The sequence below is a fragment of the Zosterops lateralis genome (assembly GCF_965231275.1).
Source record: "Zosterops lateralis genome assembly, chromosome: 1".
NCBI classification, from domain to species: domain Eukaryota; kingdom Metazoa; phylum Chordata; class Aves; order Passeriformes; family Zosteropidae; genus Zosterops; species Zosterops lateralis.
In genome coordinates, this window is record NC_139762.1 from 56,198,075 (window position 1) to 56,224,730 (window position 26,656).

General features: G+C 40.1%; 1 protein-coding gene across 4 annotated transcripts in view; it reads left to right on the forward strand.

Annotated features, from left to right (window-relative positions):
- PDE1C (phosphodiesterase 1C) overlaps nucleotides 1–26,656 on the forward strand; it is a 131,968-nt gene that overhangs the window by 25,033 nt on the left and 80,279 nt on the right. For all 4 annotated transcript variants that reach the window (XM_083868121.1, XM_083868122.1, XM_083868124.1 and 1 more), the window contains one exon: nucleotides 15,793–15,819. In XM_083868121.1, the coding sequence (XP_083724247.1) occupies nucleotides 15,793–15,819 (27 nt within the window). The remainder of the gene's footprint in view (nucleotides 1–15,792; nucleotides 15,820–26,656) is intronic.

Consider the following 26,656-nt stretch of genomic DNA (forward strand, 5'->3'; position numbering starts at 1 on the left):
CTTCACATTCCATCAGGATATTGGAGGGCTTTTGTCTCTCACGATGTTTGCTGGATGCAAGTAGTGCTTCTCCACTACCCCGTGTCCTCCTGCACAAGGACACAGGTGCTCTCATTCCCTGGCTGCTGATGGGCTGCTGGCTGCCTCTGCCCTTTGTTTCATCAGGCAAAGCCTGCCTTTGATTAGTTTCCCCTTTTACCTAAGCAGTGCTCGCCCTGCAAGAAACTATGTGCCTTAGGGATGTGTTGATTGTTTGCTTAATGCTCTCTATAGCTGCTGCTGCCAGAAAAAGATCTTAAGTCTCTTGCTCTGTTCTATCCTCCTTGCTCCTCCATCAATCCTGTCCAGAAGACAGTCTTTTATTCAGACTTGCCTTATTCAGCTCTGGACTTGGACACTATACAAAGCATAGCCATAACTTCTGTAGGACTCCAAGCAATTGCTTGTGAATCTTCCTTCCACTCTTCAGTGGTTGCTAATAACTCTGCTAAGATTGAGACCTTCTGGTCTGCAAAACATATCGGTTAAGATTAGATGGGAGTCCTTACAGGTCAGTATTATCACTGGAGCTTGCAGACCTTATTTCAAAATATATGGTTTCAAAATTGCATGGTTGCTTTTCAAGGTGATGCCTTATATAGGAAGGTGTGAGCAGTGGTGGCTGTGTTGGGGAGTTCTTGTTTTAGCACTTGGAACTGTAGCTTAACTTGTGAGACTTAAACATCCATCTACTACTTACAATTTTTAAAGCTTCATGAAGTGACTTCAGTTGCCTTCCAGTTTCTTAAGAACAGAAAAAGCACTGAAGCCCTTTTCAATGCTAGGATTAGATGTTGTATTTGAGGATGAAGAAGAATACAGAGTTGAGCTACTTCTCCCCAGGCTCGTAAGGCTACATGGGATTGCTGTGATCCAAGTGCAGGACCCAGAACTTCACCTTAATGTACCTCATGCTGCTGTTCTCAGCCCATTGATTGAGTCTGTCCAGGTCTCTCTGCAGAGCCTTCCTACCCTCAAGCAGATCCACACCCTAACTTAGTGTTTTCTGCAAATTTACTGAGGGTGCCCTCAATCCCTGGATCCAGATCATCAATAAAGATGTTTAACAGGACCAGCGCAAAACTGAGCCCTGGGGAACACAGGTAGCAAGCGGTTGCCAGCTGGCAACTGCCAACTGGCAACTGCCAAGTCTCTGGGTCTGGCCATCCATCCATTTTTTCACTGTCAATCAGTCTACCCATCCAAGTTGTGAACAGCTAGTTTTTCTAGGAGGATGCTCTGGGAAACAAAGTCAAATGCTTTACTGAAGTCTAGAGAGGCTACATCCACAACCTTTCCTTCATCTGCTAAGTGGGTCACTTTGTTGTAAAAGGTGATCAGATTTGTCAACTAGGACCTGCCGTTCATAAATCCATGTTGTCTGGGCCTGATCCCCTGGTTGTCCTGCATGTGCCATGTTATGGTACTCAGGATGATCTCTTCCATAATCTTGTCCAGAACCAAGGCTTAACAGGCCTGTAGTTCCTCCAATCATCCTTCTGATTCTTCTTGTAGATGGACATTATATTTACTAATTTCCAGTCATCTGGGACTTGTCTGGTAAACCAGACATAAAAAAGCATGGTGTTTGTATTTATTCAGTAAACTGATACATTTTGCCACAGTCCTTCTGTTACTTTGTTCCCCAGACTGACTTTCTTTTGAATCTTAAGTCAATGTATGAGTCCTGTAGGTAACGAAAGGGGGAAGAGTTTGTGTTTAATAGTAAAATGTTGACCAAGAAATAATACATGTTTTGGTTTTTTCTGTAATTATAAAAGAGCTTTTATTCTTCTGAGGATAGTACAAATGAAATACATTCAACCCAAAAAGTCGTAAACCCACCACAATCTGCCATAGAAGAAGGAGTCTTCCTTTGTAATATTAAATTCAGTGCTTTTCAAATATCACTGCTACAAAGCTTGCAGTCCTGCAGAAATTAAAAACGTTATGTTTATGAAGATGAATTTAAGCCTTAAGTCAAAGTGAAAATAACAGTTTATATCTTGATTTTTTTTCAAAACTGTCTTGTTGCAATAGGAGTCCATATGGAAAGAAGCAAAATCTGATGGAAAACATCACTGAAAAATTTTCTGTGTGTGTTTTAAAAGCTGTGAGGAAAGTTCCTCTCCTAATCTGAAAGCTTTTGGTGGATTTGAACACTGTATTAAATCCAACTCAGACCTTGAAAAGATTTTCATTTACTGTGTTTCTGTTTCTTCCTCCAATTAACACAAATTTTTATAGTTCCAGTCCTTTTGTCTTGTCTCCTCAAAAATTACTTCAGCCTCTTCAAAAACCTAGAAAAGGTCTGACTGATCTTGACTGGTAGGTGAGGAAAGCTTAAGCTTCACACATTAGGGTTGACCCAGGAAATACTACAGAAAGAGTGAAACCTCTACAAATGCAAATTGCTCTCAAAATACTGTGGATTTGTATAAAGCAGAGCTTTCCTAGAAGGGCTTGTTTCATAAGTTTTCATAAGGATTCATAAGGCTGTTTCTGATCTCCTAAACTGGCCTGTACTAGAAAGCATTGATGCCAATGTATTTTCAGGGGTGAAATTAGAATTCAGTTTCTGGTCTTTGCTGTGGTGTTGTGGTTTGTGGGGTTTTTTTAATTGTTGTTTTGTTTTATTTTGGTTTGGTTTTGTTTGTTTTTCAAATTTGTTTTTCCTTTGTTTTCTTTGATAAAACTAGATTTTCTAAGTAATTGGTTGCTTAAGAAAAGTTTAGCCCCATGATGGTGCAAAAATTTCCTCTGACAGTTTTCATCCCAGAGTTGTGCTTAAATCTGAATCATAGATAAGCAATAATCCTTTCTCCTGCACACCCAAACTTTGCCAAAATTTGTTTGGAACTACCTTGGATACTTGAAAAGCAGATTAAATTTGAAGTTGATTATAAATACAAAGAAACCAGAACTAAAATTTTTTGATGGACCAAGAATGCAACTCAGACTCTGAAAAAACTCACTGTCATTAACTCAACCAATTGACTTCAGTGAAGTCAGGACTTCTGTAAACTATTGGTAAGGTGGATATCGGTGGCCAAGAAGGGGGTGCAGAGTTCTTGGAGAGACATGGATCTGTATGGGAGAGGTTTGAAAGGCTGTGTCTCTGCCAAGAATTCCAATTCATGTCACAGCAGTCTGAATTGCCTTCCTTGGGAGGACTTTTATGCCTGTCAGTCAGTTATGTGGGATGCAGGAGTTCACGTGAGCTTAGGTACGCAGCAGGAAAAGATTGTCATGATCTTTCTTGTCAAGAGAGATGTAGGAGACAGTTTAGTTATTAAGATGTGTATAGAAATGCATGACAACAATGTATGTACAAACATCCTGAATGGCTATTTGTGTTATTTGGGTCATATGGCAATAGCTGTGTCATCACTTTAGGAGTGATTTCTTACACTAATAGAGATAGATACTGTTCATGCACAAAACTCCTAGCCAGAACAGAAAGTTTCACAACATCCATCTGTAGCATGAATCCTGGTTTGATACAAAGCTCATTTCAACACCAAGATTAGCACAATTGGATGTAAGATCTATGCAATTATTAACAGCTAAGGCTATACAGTGCCCTTGAGCTGTGGCAGGCAGGGCAAGGAACAGAAGTAGAGCATCCTTATAAGGCTGAGCAGTTCAGATTAGTTGCTATAAATGATGGTCAGATCACACTTCCTCCCATGCCTCTTGTGGAGCAGCTGGTTTTCAGGGATTCACTAGAAATGAGCAGTTATTGATGTCTGTTAAGCAATGAGTCTGAATACACAATTTAGAAATGCTTCTCTAAACATATTGATGCAGCAGGGACAGCTGCAGATGCTGCAGGGACAGATGGAAGAACTCTCCTCTTTCTGACTTGCTTGAAAAGTAAAAGGAGAGGGAGCTGTGGGAATTTGAGACTGGGAACGGAGAACTGGGAGATCATCTACAAAAGAACATACTGGCTTATAAAAGGGTTGGAGAGGACAACCAGATAGAGCATTTTAAAATATAAATTAAGAAAAAAAGTGATAGTGGGAAAGGAGAAAATCCTGTGAGTTTTTCAGATTCCTACACGTAAACACTTGTTAGATTTATTTTCTTTCAGAATGAAGTAGTTCACATCACAACATATATGCAAGTCATTTAGGAGTTTGAGCTCTGCTGAAAATCACAGGGACAAGGACTGCTTTTAAGGGAATTTGAAAATGTGACCCCTCTGTAGCATTTTTTTGCATCTCTCAGATTTTAGTGGAATTAGATTTTTTTTTCCTTAGATTTGAAGGAAAGCCTGGTTTTTGCAATAATACCACTGGTTGCAACTGCTCCCCAAAATACTGTTTCTGTGTTACCTTCTAAGAATGTCTTTGTTCAGAAGAATGAGGATCTCTTCTTTAGGAGGCCATTGCTTTCTTTTGTTAGAGGAAGGGAGAACTTATTTGGTACTTTGGCCACATTTTTGTTGTACTATCTGCTAAAATTCTTCCTTCCATGTGTTCCCATTAATGCTGTATGGGTAGTTATTTTTCCTTTCTCTCATTACACTAGTTTTATATCTGCAAAGAGCCTATAGATTTCGATGCAGTTTGACTGGTTGTGTAGAGGTAATTTATATTGTACAGAGAGGGTCTTCAAAGTGCTTTTCTGAGAAAGGCTTTTGCATAAATGCTCAGTGATCTCTAAAATCTTGTTTCTAATTAGCTCTACTGCAGTAAATATCTTGCAAATGGAGAAAAATTAAATTCCTGATTTGTGTAAATTTGCTGAATAACTTGAAGTAGATTATCATAATTGTCCCACCTAGCCTCACATTCTATGAAATGTCAAATTTCAGTTTGAATAACCTATTTACCTTATGAAGCCATGTGTACTCCTCTTCAGGGCCAGAGGCGGGGAATTTGACCCCTCCCTTACAGCAGCCAAACTTTTAAGAACTAGATTTACTGTCTCAACTGTGGCACCTGGTATGTGGAAAGGACAAGACTTATTTATTTAAATGCACCTTTATATCTGAAGCTTCTGATGACATATCCCACTCCTTCCCCCATGATTTCTTTGCCATCTAGATACTTGAGGGACAGCTGGTATCAGGATGGAGTAGAGTCTTAAGATATGAAAATGTTGCACAGCCTCCTTCATTCTCTGTGTACATGCTCAGCACCAGCTCCCATCTACTCCCTGGCCCATCCCAGTTCTTGCTCCCAAGATTTCTTCCTGTGTGGCAAGATGTTCCCATGTTGAGACCACAGGACAGTGTTTTTGAGCTTGCAGATGGCAGTACTTTCACCTCTCTCTCTTCACTTTCCTCACTTCTTTCCCTTTACTCTCATGTCTAATTCAGTGGAGCCAGCTGTGTGACATCACATCTGTGTCATGCCTAGGGAGGGGAGGAGCAAAAGATGGGCAACCTTCTTTACTCTCTGCAGAAAATAATATTGTTGTGATAAAAAAATGGTGTGAACAGAACAGCAGGCATCCTGCAAAAGATGATGAACCCTGCTGCAGCCATCACTATTGAAGACAGAAGCCTCTGTGAAGCCACTTCTCTGCAAACACAATTTCACTTGCTATCCCAGAAACCCATCATCATTCACATTACTTTCCTCTATAATGTCTCTGCTCCTGAAGACATTCAGAGCTCTAGGAAGCCTAGAAAAAGAGCATGACTCTCCATGAGAAGTTTAAAAATTGCATTTTCCTAAGAGTGGCCTTTAATATCTTGCCTTCTAGTGAAGAAGCATTATCAGAACAGCAGCAGTCCTGAGCTGCCACACAAAATAGTGGTGCTAAAAGGCTTGAATAATTTTCAAAGTCTACCATGGTGCTGAAGGAGGAGAAAGCTTGGAGGTGGGGATGGGGAAGTGAATCTTCTTTTGGAAAGAGAACACTGCATCTTTGTGTAGAAATTTTTTCTCCCAGTGTTTAGGCTTGTTCGACAGTAATCCAAGTGTTTTAGATTGTAACCCAGGAGTCGAGAAAGGATCTGGCACAAACCCATGAGATTTAAAATTCTGCGTCACACCAGCTGTCTGTTAACAGACAGAAGGGGTAGATTGTGTTTGGGGGGAGGAAGATTGGAGGGAGAAACAGTAACAAGCAACATTTAAATCTAAAAATAGTAACAAATAGATTTACTCAAGCTTAGGGCTATATGCAAATTTGTTCAGTGACTTTACGCACACAGCTTGTCTGGCCTGATATAACTCCAGTCCACATTTCCTGTCTTCATATTTCACGCAAAGTATGAAGAATGATTCCCCCCTCCCCATTTTCATGCATGCTATAACATCACAGAGCCATCCTGCATGAAAAAAGCTGGACAGCTGACAGCTGGCTCCTACAGAATCTGAATATGCTAGTTTTACATGGTAGTGATGATTAAAATAAGGTTTTAACCTGTTGTTATGCTTGTTTCTTTCAGGGTCTAACAGCTTTTTTGCCACTGGTAGAGTGGAATTTCTGCTAAACAGTATTATGTACTCCATGATACATCACTACACATCAATATTGGATATATATGTGCTCTGCAAAGTTCTACTTCATCTTATTCTCAGTACACTCCTTATTGATTAAGTTTCTTTACTTTCTTCCAGTGAAATGAACAGCTAAATATAACTAAAGGATGCCCAGTCAAGACTGTGTATCTCCTTTTTCTGAGACACTGTGCTAGCAAGGAAGGGGAATCCCACTTGTTGACATCAGTTGTTGCCATGTAAACACACCGTGAAGCACATTTATGCTCCAAACACCTGCGGGAGGTATTCTTCCCTCTTGACCCCTCTGATCCCATTGTGCACTAAGTGCTCCATTGTCTTCCAGTGGGAGAGACTACAGAATAAGCAAGTTGAAGTACCAACCATCCTGTACTTTGCAGGTCATCAACTTTATTAATTTCAAAACTAAATTTCCATAAGTAATTTGTAGTGGCCAGCTTGATAGTAGAATTCAGACAGCCTAAATATATATATATATATATATATATATATATATATATATATATTCTAATAATAAATATGTGAAGGTCATATGGTTTGACTTTTTTTTTTTTTTTTTTTTTTTTTTTTTTTTACTTTTAAAGAGTGAATATTGAGAACTGCTCTATATTGGTTTTAGACCATAGGACTTTATTTTCCTGATATGTACTCTCCTGTAACTGGATTTTTATGAGCTTGCACTTCTCTTGAGAATGTAGTTTGCATGAAGTACAAGAGAATTTGCTTGTTGTGTGCTGTGAAAAAGCAGAATGAGCAGTAGATCACATTCTTTAAAAGGGTTAGATTTTCAGAGGCAGACTTATCTTCCTTTTTACTTCATGTTTTTTTTCAGGCGAATCTTCACCAAATACAATAAGAGAAGCTTTTTTGCTGTTGGTGAGGTGGTTTTCTTTGTTTATGGTTTTGGTTGTTTGGTTTGGTCTTTTGCATGAAAAGGGATGGAAAACTGAGTAAATACAGAGGAAGAACCTCAAAATCTCAGTAATTGTACTGACTATGTACAAAATCTACAGGAATGAAATCCTATTTTTAGAAGTTTTTAGAACAAAATTTGCTGACTTCTTTTGTAGTTAAGAAGCCAAAAGCCCAGCGCAGTCTATTTTCCAATGCAAAGCCATTTCACTAGTGAATTTGAATTTACCCTTCTGATTTGGTGGTACTGAAAACTTTGGTGATACAGGTGAAGCACTATGTTGTCCCTGCAGTGTTTCCTCTGCTCCTTGCAGATCCTTGTACCTCAGACTGTCTTGCTCAAAACCAACCTAAGCATACAGTATTCAATACAGATCAATTAAGTAAACCTTTGTTATTTTTACTTCTCTTTCAGTATATATACCATGCTAGGGAAAAATACACTGAAATTAGCTTTCCTCTTCTGATAGCTGATGTTATTTATCAAAGTTTGAGCAAGCCATGATTGTTTTTTGTTGAAATGAAGCTAAACAAAACTATGTCAATTGGTCATATATCATTTTTATGTCAGTGGAAAATAAGGTACCTTTAACTAATACAGCTCTCACACTACTGCTTGAATGAAAGGACTCTAATTGTATATAGTCCTGTCCAAGGTCAGTAGGGGGTTGCTTTAACAATAGCCTTGGGAGATTAAATCAAGCCATGGATTGAGTTTGTAGTGCCAAATAGTTCAAGTCATTCATATCCTTATTATTTGGAGGAACAGATCTCAAGAGCAACTCCCTTCTTACAAGTCTTCTTTCCCCCTTCTTCTTTCCCCCTCTCCATTCTTGAGTCCTGCTTTTCTAGGGAGTTGATGCCCAGCACTCTGTGTGAAAAATTAAGGAATTTGGACTTGAGTGCAATTAAAGGTCATCAGCTCTCAAGACAGCATATAGTATAATAAGATGGTTAAACTGAATCTGCTTGGATCATATCCATAACACCATTTATAATATCTCTATGCTCTGTTCAGTCTTTACTAAATAGTGTAGAGAAGAGATTTCAGCTCTCTTGAGCTTGTACTGCAGAAGAAATTCCTGACTGACTGTGATCACAGTAGCTATTTTGTAAGAAGTATTTAAACTCGTTGCCTTTCCAGATGTGATTAACATCTACTCAGTACACATACTAGACATGAAACGTGCAAGTAGGAAACTGGTCTCTAAGCCACAGGTAAGAGCCCTACAATGGCAAAAGGTCACAGCTAAGCAGAGGCAGAACAAGAGACATAATTGATTGTATGTCCTAATGATTGCAATCATTTTTTGAGCTGAAGCTGTAAGTTTCCTTTTTGTTGTTCTGTGTAAAACTTGGTAGTTAGACCAGTGAAATTCAACGGTCAGCCAGATTAACCAAAGTTTATTAAAGTAGTATTTTCCTTGGACAAAATCAGACTATATTTTCTGGCTTTGAATTACTTAGATACATTATTTACTAACTGTGACCTGTGTGTTTGTCACCTGTCTTGATTCCGTTTCTACTGAAATCATTCTACTAGTTTCAGGTTGTGAGCACTTATTTTCCTTGTGTTCCTCTACCATGCATACTCATACTTCTGAGCACACAGGCTTTTCTAATCTACTTCAAATAAGACAAGTGACTGCCTCATCCTCTTATGATTTCAGGTTGTTCAGGCCCGTATAGTTCAGGGCCCAATTTAAATTATTTCCCTCGTTTTTTAAAAAATCCACATAAACCCTCCATCAATTTTCAAGAGTCAGTTGAAATTTTGCCTTCTTTCCTCACCTGCTTCTTACTGTTTCTTCTCACCTGCTGTTAATTGTTTCTGAGATTGCATTGTTTTTAACTTATCACAGTATTCTGATAAACAGCCCACATGTAAATAAATTAATTTCTTTTTTGTTATTATTGACTGGAGTGGGAGTAAAGCAAGAAAGAGCATCATTCTGTTTAAATGAAAGAATTAAAAACCTGTCAGGAACTGGTGGCATTATACCATCAGTAAAGTCTCATCGTTTCAACGTATTTCTGAGTTCTGGTCATGGCTCCTGTGGGATCCTGTGCTTTGCCAGATGCTCTAGTCTTGGCTGTGAGGTTGGGGTTTTGTGAGTTGGTTTATACTTGCTTAATATAGACTTTGTTAATGTAACATAAATGCATCTCTAATCCTGTGGTGATGATGATTACTTGGTAATGCACTGAGTGATTGAGAATATTGAGCTGCTGCGAGAGAAGATTTTCAATTTATTTAAGTGATTCTGTCAGTCAACTTGATCTGAGCCTCCGGCCACCCCTCCTTTGGAGAGATGCACGGAAGAGCAATGCCTACTCCCAGTACAAACTGCTGTGCCACTGCCATATGACCAGAGATGGCACCTGAGCTTGTGAGCTGGGAAATGCTCTTAAATCCTTCTGTCTAGACATGGTCACTAAGGGAAAATCTTGGGAATTCTGAGTTGGAAGGGCCTGGGGGCAAGAGCAGTAAACCTGAATTGTAGTTGGCTCTTACAGAAAAAGGTAGTGCTTTTTCATTCAGAAAAAGCATTCACCAATGGGTAAAAAAGGAGCAGAAAAAAACTTCCAGATTTGACCTGTAGACAGACATTTTTCTCTTTTACCAAATTTCACTGTTTATTTCATTGTTGGTTTGCTAAACTACAAAAAAGGATTTTAGTAGTGTTATCTTAACACCAGTTTTAATATCAGAAGCCCAGCTCTGGCAAGACAGAAAGGAAAAGGACCTGAGAGAATGTGTGTGTTATGATTTGGATATTTCACTCCAGTAAGGTGGCTTTTTTCTGTTTCCAAATGAATTGGTCATAAGAGCCCTGCAGGGAAGCAGAGATTATTAGCCCTAGCTTGTGCGAGCTATGGATGTAATGGGACTCTACTATTAAATGACATTATTGTAACAGATGACTAAGCTCCTCCCCTCCCATATTTTACACATGCTAATTATAAAGCTTTTTAAATATAGGAGGAAACATCCTTCTTTCTCCTTGAGCCTATGAAGAACTAATTTTAAGTATTAGCTTGTAGCAACTGTTTTCCTAAACAATTGTAGTTTCTCTGAAGAAGTAGCTTTTGCAAAATTATCCTCTTCAGGAAGGAGGAACATTCCCTTTTCTCTAATCATGCTTTCCAGTGTCAGAGACAACAGTAAGAATATGGCAGGCAAGCTCTGACAAGGCTTGCTGCATCAGCTGAAGGAGTTAAGTAACTGGTCGTTTTTCCTCTCTGCATTTTGGGCACTAAGGAGTGTACTTCAGACAGGACAGTACAAACCTGGCATCTTTGCCAAAAGTCACCATTTTTGGCAGTTTAAGCCAAAAGATTGAACCTTGCACTGAGGCATCTGATGCCCAGAGGTGTCCTTGTGTCTGCCAGCCAGGCTGTGAGAGTGCAGACCTGTGGCAGGGCACTGCATACAAGGCAGCTGGTGGCAATAACTTTTTAAACCACTGTAGCAGATTCATTTTTTGGTAGTCTATTGGCACCCTAAAATGTTGTTGCCCTCTTTTTCACTAAGAAACACAGATCCAGCCTGAAAACACATGCTGTGCTAGATCTAGGCTTGTGCACTCTCAGCTGGTGGTACAAAGAGAGCACTGGCCACTGAGTTTTAGGGACCTCAGAAGATCTACCTGGCTTATTAAACTGCTTTGACTAACTGTGTTTACCCTCTAAACCCGTTGCAACGGCCAAACAAAACATAACACGTCAGATGAAGGCACTGTGAGTGCTGATTGTGAGCTTCAGACTTAAAATTGAACCATTCCATCGTCTCATCAGGCTAAGGACATTCTTCTGGCACTTGTCATTCCTGAGCTGGGAAGTATCAACCCATTGAAAAGTGTCATCTGCATTCAAATGTGTACTTTAGGCCATCAATCCCACATCCACCAGCTGGTAGCCTAAGTCTGATCACTGCAGTGAAGGTAGAAGCCTGCAGAGGCTTTTTCCAAGGGCAGATATAGCCCCTAATCTCTAGCACCGTGTGAGCAGAGCATGAGACTCTTATTAACTTTCATATTTTAGTATAGGTTTTCAAGGATGAAACTAGGCAAAGATCCTCCTATTACTTCTGCAGCTCCCACAGGTTTGTCCATAGTCTGAAAAGACACAATTAATACCAAACCCTGTGGAATGCATGTGGAATAACAGCATACTAAACAAACTACTCTAATGAGTAAAAAAATTAAGTGTTTAGGTAATTTTTCAGAGGCTGTGTAAGAGTGAAATAGCAATTCATATAGCTAGTTAATATTACGAGTTGTATGATTATGGGGCAAAACCAGGTCAGCTGACAGAGTTACTTAATTCTCCCAACCCCTCTGTCCTCACTTCTCTCTGTACCTACTCAGCTGGATTAACTCACTCGACTCTCTCAGAAGACAAAGGTCTGAGAACATCACTACCAAATGCAGGCACTCATTTTGTGTGTTTATATTATATTTTCTTCATTTCCAGGTTCCTAGATGCAGAGAAAAGGCAGGATCATTTTTGCAAAGACTCAAATGGAGGGCTATACTTGGGCTCAAGTAATTAATTGTTGTGCAAAACCCTATAAAGCTAAACCTACAACCCCGAAGAGCTAACAAATTAATGGAAAAATGCCTGAAGGGGAAATACAGGGAAAAGCAATTTGGCCGAGGGTGCACCGGAATTAAATGGCAAAATTAGAAACATAACCCTGAGAACAGACAACCTTGAAGAAGTTGATGGACATCAAAGCACAGAGAATTTTTTAATGTATATTTATTTCAATGGGAATTGAGAGGCCATACAGCTGTAGTAAGCTACATCTTATTGATGATTAAATACCTTCAAAAATCTGTCCTAATTTTATTTTGTGCCAGTATGCTGTCTTTATTTCTCTGGCTACAAGAAGGATTCATCCTCAGAAGAGGAGATACTGAAGTAGTTGACTCAACATTCTTGTTAACTTTATGGTTTCTGAGTTTAAAAATTTCATCTTATCTACCACTTTAGTTACAAACCACTTATTTTTAAGTGTCTTTTTGTTTGGTTTTTTCTTTTTTTTTTTTTCATTAGGCTCTAGCAGCCTTCTTGGACTGGGACTGCCTCACTTCATACTATACTCGTGCAAGTGTAACTTCATTTAATTCAATGAAGTTATTTTTAGTTTACACTGGTTGTGTAGAGCCTACCTAGTGTGAGTTACTTGCTAATTCTCTTCACCATGGAAAAAACCCTACTTTGTTCCAATTAATTTTCTTTTAAGTGTAAGCTAAATATAAGCCTCTGAATAATACATTCCACAGTAACAGGAATTGAGTGGATGTTGCAGTCCGAGCATGATGTGTGCAGTGAGAAAAGAAACTGAACTTACATAGATTTGGTAATATCAATAAGCCTCTTTTCCGGCCTGAGCACAGGAAGGCCCATAGATGTGGGAAGCTGTAGCAATACCGCCTTTAAATCTCTCTCATTCTTTCTCTCCTGGGAAAGAGATATAGCTTGGGTTTGTTCAAAAAATGAGAGGTCCCTTGAGCTTGGCTGGAAGTGTGCCTGTTTCTAGGTTTATCCTAGAGCATCTGCTCAAAGCAATCTCATCTGTCTTCATTGACTCATCTTGGGGATGTAAATCAAAATATCTTGCCCCACTTTTTTTTTTTCTCTTTTTTTTTTTTTCTTTTTAATAAACAAACCAAACAAAACTCCTCATAACAAAACAACCTCAAAAAAACAAACAAAACCTGCAAACACAACCAAACCTAAATCCACCCTACTCCAGTTTCCTCTTGTTAATGCACACATGTTTGTTGATTCAAGCCAGTCTCTAATGCTGGCTGTGGTATTAAAGAAGTACTTTCTAATTCCTTTGTTTCCACTGGTCTTATTTAATGGAAGGCATGTCTAAGTGGTGGTTTGTAACCATAAAGAAGATAGATGTTGACATTGTGTTTCCAAAAGAAAACTGAATACTATATTTAAAAACAGTTATATGTTATCAACACCATCTTTTTATAATGTGGTGAGTAGCATTGTTAGACTTTGTTTTTTGAAATGCTGGAAATTCAAGCATACAGAATTTTTTCCTGGATATCAGAATTTGCTAATGTTGTTCCTTTTAAAGCATGTGCATGCAGTAGTGATATTGAATCTATAAACAAGTATTCCCCTAGTTATATTCTCTTCGAGTGTAAATTGCAAATTCAGTCAGTGCTTGGAAAAGCAGTCACTAACTTGGTGCATGTTAACCTTAACTGTGATTGGACTGCAGGTGTGAAAACAGCAACAACAAAACTGTGTACAATTTTTAATAAATTTCTATGACTTAGGCAAATTCTTTTTTTTCCTAGTACTGTCATCTATGATAGCACAGCTTTCTAATGTATTAAAATATTATTGAATGAAAGGAACATTAAAGGTGTAATTCATCAGAAAAGTCATGTTATTAACCAAATGTAAAGAACACCCTAAGACTGGAGTTAATGAATTTTATCTTTGCTCAAATGTCTGGAAGAGAAACACTTTATAACATCATATGAAAGTCACTAACAAATGAAGGGAAAGTTCTGACAATGTTGGAATGAACCATATGAGCTTCTCAGGGGAAAGAATTAACTTGCAAATAATTTCATTTTAAAACTTAAACAAATCTGGATTTCTTTGGAATAAAATATTTTAATTAGCATGGATTAGAATGACCAATCAGATGGGCTGGTTTTTAACAGTTTTTTTTTTTTTTTTGCCAGAAAACATAATGAAGTTCTGAATTTGTCAGAGTATAAACTTCCTTATGTACATTCTTCAAAACAAAAGTTCTACTTTTCATCCTGAAATTAAAATGAAGAATTCTCATAGAATAAGATTTGTCCAACTGGGTTTCTGCTTTTATGTGTCAACATTCTTAATGTCAGTGAGCTTTAAACTTGATACTGCTATGAATATTTGCTCTTTTACTCCTTCACATAATTTCAGGTTTAAATAAGTATTTTCTCAAACAGTAAATTGTAAATGAAATGTTTTTTTAAAGTAGTTATTTAGTATTTTTATGATTCCAGCATGGTCAGAATTTAAAAGTGGGTAGAACCACAAGTGCAATTTGTTAAGATAATTTTTTGGATTAAATATTTTACAGTCAGGAGACATTATTCATGGCTCTTGTTAAGTAAAAAAATAGCACTACATTCCTTTTTGCCATGTTTCTTATTTGTAAAGAAGGTTACTCCTTGTTTGAGTTTTCTAGGCCCACCCTAGTACAGTTTTCCGCATACAGTAGCATCAGAAATTAAAAATTAAACTTGATGCTAATAGCTGTACACCTATTTTAACAATATTACCTACACATTGAAAATGTTGGGAATGTCTGCTAGTGTATTGCTAATTAACAGAGCACACCTCATCACAGTCCACACTGAAACTTTTTTCAGTCACTATTTGTGAAGTTTAAATATCACTAATTTTACTTTAGAACATACAAGCAAAGCTGAATTCAAGTAAATTAATGCCCTGTTTTGCCAGCCTCTGTGCAAAGCCTTTGGAAACAGCTGCAGAAACAGCAGCTCACAGATAACATACAGTGCTGGTGCACCCCTGCAGGTAACTGTATAGCCATAGAGATAGCTATGCAGAAAGGCATGTACTGCCTTTTTGTGTATTGCCTTACTCTGTGCATTGGCAGCCTGTGTCATTGAAGACAAAATCCACCTTACTAAAACGAGTAAGAGGTTTACAGCTTTTGCTGTAATTGATGTGGTGTAAGTATTGGGGTAGAGAAGAGGTCCTGTATCCTTACCTGCTCTTGCCACTCCTAGTCCTGGATTAGGGTCTGTAAGGGCTCAAGACAGGTGCAATGAAATAAAGCTCTGTGGTGTGTTATCTGGAATTTGTTGGAGTAGAGTACTGCTAGGATCTAGACTTCCTTTTTAGAGAGACTGCTCTAAAACCACTGGGGTTTTCCACTGAGTGACCACAGACAACATGGTTGGGTACATTTCATGACTCCATGTTAATGGGATCTTCACAGATCTTATCTTACTTATCTGTTGGATGATGGACATAAACATTACAACTAGTAAGTACAAGTGTTTCTGACACTTGGAATTCCTGCTAAGTAATTTAAAATAATTTTTTTTTTTCTAGTTGCAACAACCCTTTCTCACAAGAAAGGGCAGCATGTGCATACAAGCAAACACATTTTTTTCTCCTGAATTTAGTGGCAGCCACCACTGAGATTAGTAGAAGGGAATGGCTACTTCAGGTTAGGGACAATCTTATGGCAGAAGTGACTTCACTGAATTGCTCCTTATTTCTGACCCTCTCCTTTTTCCTCCTTGCCTGGGAAGCCTTCTCATCTCAGTTCTATTTTGTTCTTTTCCTGCAGGAGAAAATATAAGAAAACATCACAGAGGTAAGAGTAAATCGCAGAGGACTGGAAGGTATTTGTGCATCATCTCTCTCTTTTGTTAGGGGTTTGAAAGAGGATTTTTCTGTTACGAGGTTGGTGGGTTTTTTTCTTTTTTTCCCAGGGAAATGCTATTCTAGTGATTGTTTCCCCCCTTGAAGGAATGTCTTGTGCTGCTGCTGCTCCCAATCTCCTTTGTTGCTAATGGTAGTACTCCCCTCTGATGTTAGTCGCAGTTGTCTCTGAGTAAGGACAGAAATATTTGTCATTAAAGGTGAAATCATAACAAACGTCACACTGTTTATTCTGGAAGATCTACTGGTTCTAACCTGTATTGTATTGCTTGCTTAATCTGTAACAACAAAACAAATTTCAGGCTTGTAGAGTTACTAATAATCTGTGCCATTGCAGTAGACTGAATGAAAATGTGAATCCTGTTGATTGAGAGTCCATATTACAGCCTCCAGTTGTATTTATCTTATTCCTTCCTTGTAGGAGGCAGGCTCAATGGGAGTCTTTGCTAAATTTTCTTGCTTTGGAACCCTTGAGCATGCTGGTAGAGAAGCCAATGTGATGCTTTGATCAGCTAAGGTGTCATAGGCACCACTCCTGTTTCCTATCACCCTTTGCTGAAGATTATCACTCTAATTATCACAGCGATGACAGGACAGGCTATATGTGTGCTTGTGTGTCACAGCCACAAGAAACCGAAGTGTGCTGGCTTGAGTCAGAGACAAGGTGGGTTTAAGCTATGAGAGTTTAGTGAAAAATACTGATTTGGAGATTTCTGTGCTGATCTGTGTAAGAGAGCATTGGATAATGTGAGAGACAGGAACAGGGACAAGGTAAATATGCTCCCAGGTTTTTTTCTAAATATGAGGCTGAGACTGTAGTTTTGTTTGCAGCTCTACTTTCTCCCCATTTCCCTTGCTGCTGCCATGATTGTTAATTAATTATGAATATTTCTCTGGCCACAAGTCTTCAGCTGCTGCAAGAAGATCATTTCCAGAATGAATGATTGCACTGTGTTTGTGTGTATTTGTGAATGTCTTGGATTGCTTGCATTGTCAATGCATTGCATTGAATACTGTGTATAATTTAGGTATCTTTTCTGTGTGCATAACTGTGACATTAGTGAGGTTTGTATTCAGCAACTCTTTTTTGTGGGAGACTTTCTGTAAGCCTCAAAAGAGAGATGTAATTATGTTCTCTAAGGCAGATATATTCTTGTATTGATGATGTACATAGAATACAATATGTCAGTTTGTTTAAACATAGCATTACAGGGCTAAGTTTTATGCCCTGTGGGATTTTGAACTTTATGTTTTTTTCTCTTATTATTACACATGCCAGCTGCCTGCCTGATGGTGTGCATCCTTGCAGCAATTTTGCAAATGGGCTTTCATGACCTTCTGATGTCTAAAAACAACGTGAGCTCTGCAGAGGCCAAGAGCCCACTCCAGGGAATGGTGTATGGCAACTCCTGAGCAGTGACTCCTGATAACCTTGCCCGATGGGAGCTGACTGCTGGCCCAGAGGGCTCTGTAGTACAATGGGCTGTTATTTATTGCTAGGAACCACATATTGGCAGCACCTATGGAAACCTAGATGGCCAGTAAGGTTCTGCCTTGAATTTTCCACCTGCTGAGTGATTAAGTATGATGCTAAATGGAAAATTCCACTTAGTACCACCTGGTGCAAAAGTGTAATATCCAGCAAAAAGAAGTAGTAGGACAGCAGTTCACTTAAAGTCTGTTTTTAAGTAACGTCTATTAGTTGATAATTCCAGCAACATGTATAAACTGATAACATCACTGGGCTCTGAGGGTGTCTGACAGCCATGCTTATAATAAACAGTATCACAGCAAATGTTTCAGGTGCTTTCTAGTGTGGATTCTGCCCTAGAGACCCAAGAGGGAAAAGGTCTATCCAGGTTCAGAGTAGTGGCAGGCTCATGTCACCTTCCCCTTCATGTCACAATTTCCCTTCCTTAATTTGATTACCTTTCTCAGTTTTGCTTTCAGACAAGAATGCATGTTCATTAGCCATGGTGAGTTAACAATACTGATAAGAAAACAGCTTAATAGATTGTGCTTTCTGGAATTGTGAAAATAATGCCCCCTGGGGAAAAAAGAGAATAGTTCTGTACATGGGCTTAGTCCTTCTGTGTTCTAAATCATCATGCAAAGCAATATATGCTGTTGTTATAAACTTTTTGTCTATATTGTATTGAGGAAAAGAAGGATATTGAAAAGTCTGAATAATCTTAGCATATATTCTGCATTACATATTTAAATGTGTATTGTAGTGGGATTTAATCCATGCTTTTCCCTATTTTCTCAATTTCTGGAATAAGATGTAGCAAAAGAGACAGATTTTTTATAACAAATTAATTGTAAATTATATATTACAGCTTATCCTGCAAATTATCACGCGTTTCCTTTGATGAATTGTTTATATAATGTTTTGTCAACACTATGACATATTCTTCCATGCTTTATTCAGACTAGATGATTTTACACTAGTCTCTTAGCATATTTCATTACAGTGAATGTTTCTCAAATTTATTTCTTATTATTTTCTGAGCAACAAATATGCTTTTGGAGGATTTGCTACAGCTTATAACATCAAAAGACCAAAAAGTGCTTTTGCTGAGTTAAATCTGTTTCATTTTATGAATCTTCCTTTCTCACATAGTGTTATGTTTACAGATCTATTTCTCTACCTTTACAGGCTGTGTTGCTGTTGCTGACCTTTTTAAATTGTCCATACCAAATAATTCACAGAGGCTGTGAAAGATTAAAGAATAATATCAATAAATATTGTGCAGCTGTGAATATTTCATGCTCAGAAGAGTCCTAAGTCTTGCTATTTAAACAAATGGTATTCTGAAAGCAATCACTTCTTCCTTTTGCCAACACTCAATTCTGGGAGGTACCAAATAGCGCTCTGATGCTGCTGGAATCAGCCTCTATGGTGCCATATGCCAGCCAATTATCCCAGTGTAATTAGGCACAGAACTAGTGTTTCCCACATATTCAGATCATGCAATTAGCTTGCTTATGTGAAACAGAGCTGTAACATAGCAAACAAGAGTCAGAGGCCAGGTGTAGCTTGTGCAGCCAACTTTCATTTTGACAGGAAATAGTGGCTATGCTGACGGTGGCTGCCACAACTAGAAGTGGAAGCTCCTCTCAGTGTGTTGGTCTATGTATTCCAGACTCATAGAAAAATTTTGATAGAAAGGGACATTTGTAAGCCATGCATTCCAAACTCATGGCTGTATCTCCTACTCCCCCTAATGTGATATCATCCACAAATTCAGAAAGGATGGTTGCATCTAATAATCCAAATCACTGATAATGATCTCTAATAGCATTACCACCAACACATGCTCTTGGTATCTTGGGTTTAGCTGTGCCTATGCTGCATTCAGAATGGACTAATTACTCCTACTTCTTGAGTGAATTTAGAGCCTGTTTCGGAAAAGCATATCATTGCAGCCGGACTTGCCTAGTATCCAAATTTAAAGTTCAGGTAGATCTGCTGTAGCATGAAAACACACACAGAGGGAATTGGGGTTTGATGCATGGGAACTAGAAAAACATAGTACTTTCCTAACACAGGCTTGTATTTTTGAGCAGTACTCACATTTTTTCTCCTTCTGAATTGTTTGTTTTTTCCTCATCTTCCTTTGAATACCACCTTGCTTTATGGGGAAGGGAGAGGATCTAAGACATCCTCCTTTAATACTGCTGTCAATATTAGAGGAGAGGATTCCAATTTGTGGAAGTTGTTGAATGACTCTGAAGTGCAGAAAGAGGAAAATGGAAACACTAGTGTGGGATGCAATCTCTGAAATACAATCTCTCTCAGTGGATCCTAAGTCTTGCCTAAGAGAATGTTCAACATTCAGCTTCATGTTTTTGGAGTTTTTTGCTTAAAGGGATTTCTGGCAAAAAAAGCTGCTGAACTTATTTTAATCTTTGCTTGCCTCCATGTTCCAAGTGTGGTTATAGAAAAGTTCTCTGTAATTCACTTAAAAGTTGCAGCAAAGTTTAGCCTGAGATGAAATAAAAGTTTGAAACCAGTGTTTGGTAAACTATGAAGGAAGGGCAAGCCTTCCAGGTCTCCAACTAAAATTCAGCAGGAGGAGAGACAAGAGTTCTTATTGAGAATGCTTTGAAGAGCTACAGAATCACAGAATGGGTAAGGCTGGAAATGGCCACAGTAGGTCATCAGGTCCAACCTCCCTGCTTAAGCATGGTTATCCTAGAGCACACTGAACTGAATTGCATCCAGACAGTTCTGTAATATTTCCAGTGAGGAAGAGTCCCCAGCTTCTGTGGGCAATATATTCCAGTGTGTGGTCACTTCTCATATTGAAGGGAAACTTCCTGTGCATTAGTTTCTGCCTGTTGCCTTTTGTCCTCCTTTTATAAGTTTTTGTCCTCTTGTTTGGCATCACCAAGAAGAGCTTTGTTCTAATGCCTTGGGAGGCTGACCTGGAACAGAGGCTAGACAGAGTTAATGGAATAAAGTAGGTATTTGTTAAAAGGCCTTCAAAGGATACATCTTGGGTAGTACAAGAGCCTGGTTGTAGCTCTACCCAAGATGGACCTAAGATGGACGCAGGATGGAGGACCGGTCATGAGTTTTCACACTTTTATAAGTTTTGGTCTATTTACATATTGGGGTTAATTGTCCAATTACAGCTTCAGGTTGTGAAGTCCCATCCTCCTGGTTTGCTTCCCTCAAATCGTTGTTGTTTATACTTTTTGGGCCTAAAGCTGTAATGGTGTCCTTGGTTCTCAGGCTGGAAAAGAATTGTTTGGTCTAACTAAGCTGAGAAGAGAACTTGGTAACACTTTATATAGAGTTCAGAGTTACACACTAAGGAAATACAGAATCTGAAAAATATGAAAGCTAAAACTTAAGGCATCAGTTCCATTCTCTTGACGCCTTCCCTTCAGATGCTTGTATACATTAACAAGGTCCCCTCTCAGTCATCTCTTCTCAAATCTGAACAGGCTTAGCTCTCTCCCCTGAGAGAGAGCATAAGAGAGATGCTCCAGTCCCTTAATCATCTTTGTTGCCTGCCACTGGACCCAGTTCAGGATTCTTATGTCTCTTGTACTGAGGAGCCCATAACTAGACACAGAACTTCAGATGTGGCCTCAGCAGGGCTCAAGGGGCAGGATCACCTCCCTCAACCTGCTGGCAATGCTTTTCCTAATGTACCTCAAGACCTCAGGATGCCATTGGCCTTCTTGACCACAAGGGCATGCTGCTGGTTCCTTGACAGCTTGCTGTCCACCAAGAGCTACATTAAGTTTCTCCTCCTGCTCCCGTTTGTCTGCAGGAGGAACCTTCTTCTTCCCTTTTGATTATGAATAATTATGCTCATTATGCCAAGGGTAGCTTTTGTAAATCTACCCTCAGCCCTCATGATATATTGTTACCACAGCTCTGTTATTGGACTGTCTGCATTGCAGCAAGAGAAGGCATGGCTCCTTGTTCCTTCAGTGGATCCCCTCTTAGTCAGGAAATGATGATTTTAGCTTTTCTCTGAGCTATTAGTCTTTACTTTAATGTTTAATAATGGAAAGCTGATTTGTAAAAAAGAGCACTTGTTTCATTATTATTGTGTAAAGCCCCATTAATTTCCATGTTCATAAAGAACATCTTAATTTCTTGTTACACTTTTGCTTCCGTTGCTCATTATAGTGTTTTATAGTCAGTTCTTGGAAACATGCACCTTGGGCATACCTGTTTCTTTTTGCATGGGAACCGTGCAAAAACTAAATCCTCCAGGGTTTTAAAGACATAATATATCAAGTCAGATGTTTCTATGAGCATTTCTAACATCAAGTAAGTACTGACCTTTCGGACCATCTCTTTCAATGCTAGCTGTCAGACACAGCAGCTTTTTAATAGGGCCAATCCAAATGTTCTCTCTGTGATGTTTGTAAGTAACCTTTCTGAGAGTAGTGGTATTTAAGAAGTTGCTTGGAAGCATTGGGATTTTTAGAGGCTTACTCAAAAAAGTAAGCTCAGTGCTGTCAATAAATACAGCTCTATGAGACAGGTTTGAGCTGTGGAGCAACTACTACTATAACAACTGCGAATCAAAATGCAGCTTTCCTAGAAACTGAAGCTTTTGCATGTACTCCCATAGGATTTTTTTAAAGGTTAGATGCAGCCTTGTAACACTGAAAGCCATTATTCCTCCCCTTTACATTGTTTATTGTCTCAATTTATGTATTTCTAGTGAATGGTTGTTATTTTAAGATCCTTCTTTTGGCTCTTCTAATTGCACCTCACTAGGAAAATAATACTCATTAGTACTTGTTCACTTGTTGTAAGGGTTGGACACAGGATTGTTACTGAATTAGTCCTCTACTTTAACAGAGATGCCAAACCAGTATTTCTCTCACAGTGCTTTTCCCACCTCTACACAAGCTTTTGAAGACTAGTCTGGTCAAACTGTGAGAGTGATTTTAAAACTAAAAGGATTGTAAATTATATAAACATTTCCCATGTGTCCTGTACATGAAAAAACAATATATGTTCATACATGCTGCAGAAATATTTTTGAATTTCTTGTTCCATCACCTAGACACTCAAGTTATTATTTCTTTCTGAGCATAATAATTTGAATAATTTAGCTTAAGTAACATTTAAGTCTGAATTACAGGCTTTCATGTCTTTATTAAATGATTTGATCTTTATGTGCTACACATACTGGGAGGCCACCAAATTTCACTAACTGGACTAACAGGACTCTGATCTGACAGGAGCAAAGCAGAAGTAAACCATGTTTTGGTAAGGGAATATGACTTTCTAATTAGATTATGTGAACTATGACAAAGCTAGCTCTTTTTCACACTTAATTCCACTCCTGCTTATTGCCTTGAGTTCAGATCTCTTCTGCCACTGACACATTTGAAAATCTTCCTTTCTGGTTAAAGTTCTGTGAGTAATTATGTTATTTTTTTGTTTTGCTTTCTTAATTCTTTAGCTGAATACAAAGGTTTTTGGGGAAAACATAATTTTCCTTAACCCCTAGAGGAAGCACTTGGCTTTTGGACCTGTGCTGTTCCAAAAATACAGTGGGCTTTTGTTTTTAATGGACAGGATTTTTTTTTTACTTTAGAAAGAATGTATCTTTGACTTACAAGAAATTTTTGTTTACATTGCTTCATGTTTCAAATTGACCAGAATTCCACATCAGTTTTCTTGGTCTGGAGTGCAGTGGATCGGCTTTCCAATGGGTGCAGCTCCGGCCAGCCCTGCCGCCACTACATCCAGGGGCCACTTTGCCAGAGGCGTGGGCAAACTCGACTAAGGTGCGGATAGTGCGCAGAATAGAAAGGCGGGACTCTCAAGGTGTGCAACCAAGGGATGCGTGGTCCCAAGGCAGCGTTCCGGAGAGAGACGCTGGCCTCAAGATGGCACGGCTTTTTATTGAGTAGGTTCGTGGGTGGGATCGCGTGGGACCAATTAAAACTCTTTGCCAACGTATAATGAGGGGATGCAGAACTTTTGAACCAGTAACAGGTAACTTGGGGAGGAGGAATACATGATGAGGGGGTGGGGAAGTTATATAACTTAAAGATTGACAGGTAACCGAAAAGTGGTAAATAACTATTATGGGATGGGGTTACCAGGACAACCAAGGTTTTGGCGGGAAGGTCTGGGGGAAGGGGGGAAGGAGAGAAGGGGAAAAGGAGAGGGAAGGAGAGGCCATCTTAAACAATAGTAATAATTACAGAATTATAAAACACAAATTATAAAACCAAACTGGAGCAGTAAAAACCCAATTGGAATTGAATTTAAGCACCACCACATCTCCCCCTTTTTTATTTTTTTGTGATGGCTTTTAGTATTGTCTGTTCGGGGGATAGATTTTCTGTTCTGTGAGCCACCTCTCATCATCGGTCTCCGGTGAAAAAGTCCTCTGGGTCAGGGTATTCCTCATCTTCCCATGACGGGAGCTGCTGCATCTCCATCTCCTCGACAGGAGGAACACTGGCCCAGACGTTGTTCACCGCTGAGTGACGAGGTGGCTGCAGTGATGGTCTTTTGCGTGGGTCGTCGGATGATGCCAAATGTAATTCCAATGATAAGTAACAAAAACAAAACTAGAAGTCCAGTTTTTACAGCAGAATTGACCCAGCCTGAGAGTCCCCAGTTCCCAAACAATTGGTCAAACCAGTCCTTCTGGGGCTCTCAGTTGGTATCTGACTGGTCTCTCCTGTAACTTAAAATATAACAAAATAAATTAATTAACAAAAAGCCAGTGAGGAATGGGGAAGGAAGGAGCGGACCTCTCTTCCTCCGGACCAACGGGCTTCCTTTTTCTTCGCCAAGTGACATTTTTCACTTGATGATCCGATCCTTTGGAGGCCCTGGGAATGTAAGGTTTCACCCACTTGGCCGGCACCCATTTAAGTCCGGTGGGTGTCGATACGCAGGCGTACCCGCGACCCCAAGTGATTAAATCATGTGGACCTTCCATTCTCATGGTCTCCGGGTCCTTGACGAGAACTGGCGGCTTGGATTCTAATTTCAAATTTGGGTTCCCTCCAAAGTGCCTAATTATTGGGGGATTCATAAGTTCGAATGAACAATTTAGAAAATTAATTGTGTGCAAGGCCCTGGCTAATCGAATTTGGGGTGACTCCAATTTCAGAATTTGTCCCTGTTGATTGAGGACTCTTTTGATGTTTTGGTGTGTCCTCTCCACAATTGCTTGGCCTGTCGGGGAATAGGGGATGCCAGTCTTATGTTCTACTCCCCATTGCTGGAGGAAGCTGCGGAACTCCTTGGAAATATAGCTTGGCCCGTTGTCCGATTTGATGACTTTAGGGATGCCTAGGAAGGAGAAGGCTTGGAGGAGGTGTTTAATGACATCCCCTGCTTTCTCCCCTGTATGGGCGGATGCATAGACTGCTCCAGAAAAGGTGTCCACAGACACATGGACGTACTTCAGCCTCCCAAACTGAGGGACATGAGTAACGTCCATCTGCCATACCTCGTTGCTGCTCAGCCCTCGGGGGTTTACCCCGGCATGCAAGGTTGGGACTGCATGTCGCTGGCAGCTGGGACACGTCGCCACAATGGCCTTGGCCTGATCTCGGGTTAGTTTGAACCCTCGGACCAAACCTGGCACATTCTGATGGAACAGTTGGTGGCTGAGCTTTGCCTGCTGGAAAACGTCAGGCAGCAGGGCCTTCGCGACAGGGGCAGCAAGAGCATCAGCCCTCCTGTTTCCCTCCACTATGAACCCCGGCAAATCCGTGTGCGACCTGGTGTGCATCACGTAAAACGGTTGCTCTCGGTGGGAGATTAGCCTTATTAGCTTCGAGAGCAACTTAAACAGAGCAATGTTAGTCACTTCTTGGAGAACTGAGTTCTCCGCTCTGGACACTACACCTGCAACGTAGCTCGAATCGGTTACCAAATTAAATGGTTCAGAGAACCTTTCGAAGGCCCTGACGACTGCGGCCAACTCAGCAATCTGAGGGGATCCTTCCACCTCAGCAACGTCAGACTCCCACTGCTGAGTCTGAGGATCTTTCCAAGTCACCACTGACTTGTGGGACCCTCCGGACGCGTCTGTGAAAACTGTCAAGGCTTTGAGTGGTCTTTTGCTCTGAACACTCCTTAAATTTAATTTAAATTGAGCATCCGAATTAAAAATTTTGTGGGCAGGCCGATGGATTGAAATTTGTCCAGTGTAACTGTCCAGGGCAAACTGAAGTGCTTCGTTCTCTTGAAGCAAGTGCTCTAACATTGCCTTTGAAATTTGGCCCGTACTCAACCGAATTGGTACGTGGATCACCTCAAAGTCGCAGCCAGCCAGTTCTCTAATACGGACTCTGGCTTTCCGAATTAGATCAGCCATCAACTCCTGTGGGCGTGTCATCCTCTTGGACCTGTGGTGGCTGAGAAAGACCCATTCTATAATAAGAAGAGGATCTCTCCCGCCTCGGTCCTTCCGGGGTATGCTGGTCACCCCGTTGTCCCATTGGAATATCATTCCATGGAGGTGCGGCAGATTCCCTAGAATGACAAATCGAAAAGGCAAATCAGCATGGCATCGATTTGCCTGTCTGGTGGACATCAACTCTTGAACCCTTTCCAGTGCTTTCCGTGCCTCCGGGGTGAGTGACCTAGGGGAACTCAGCCCCTCTCCCCCTTTCAATAAATTGAAAAGAGGTGCTAGGTCCTCGGTAGTGAGACCCAGCCAAGGCCTCACCCAGTTCAAAGCCCCACACAGCTGGTGCACATCCGCTAAGGTCTCAATTTTGGTTCTGATCGCCAATTTTTGCGGAACAATGGTCCGCTTATTAATTTCGAGGCCAAGATATTTCCATGGTGGCATCTTTTGAATTTTCGCTTCCTGCAACTCAAACCCTGCAGCAACCAGTGCAGCCACTGTCAGGTCAAGCGCATGCGTCAACAAGTCGTCGTTGGGGGCGCACACGAGCACGTCATCCATATAATGCAAGATGACGGCCTGGTGTGCAGCTGCACGCACGGGGGTCAGCAAGGAAGACACATACCACTGGCAAATGGCAGGACTGCTCTTCAGTCCTTGGGGAAGAATCCTCCAGTGATACCTCTTCCTTGGGGCCTCTCGGTTGATGTTAGGAACCGAGAACGCAAACCGCGGAGCATCGTCGGGGTGAAGAGGAATTTGGAAGAAACAATCTTTGATGTCAATCACGGCCAAATTGTAATTTTGGGGCAACATGGCTGGGGAAGGCATCCCTGGTTGGAGAGAGCCCATGTCCTCGATGACCTCATTAATTTGTCTGAGGTCCTGGAGAAGCCT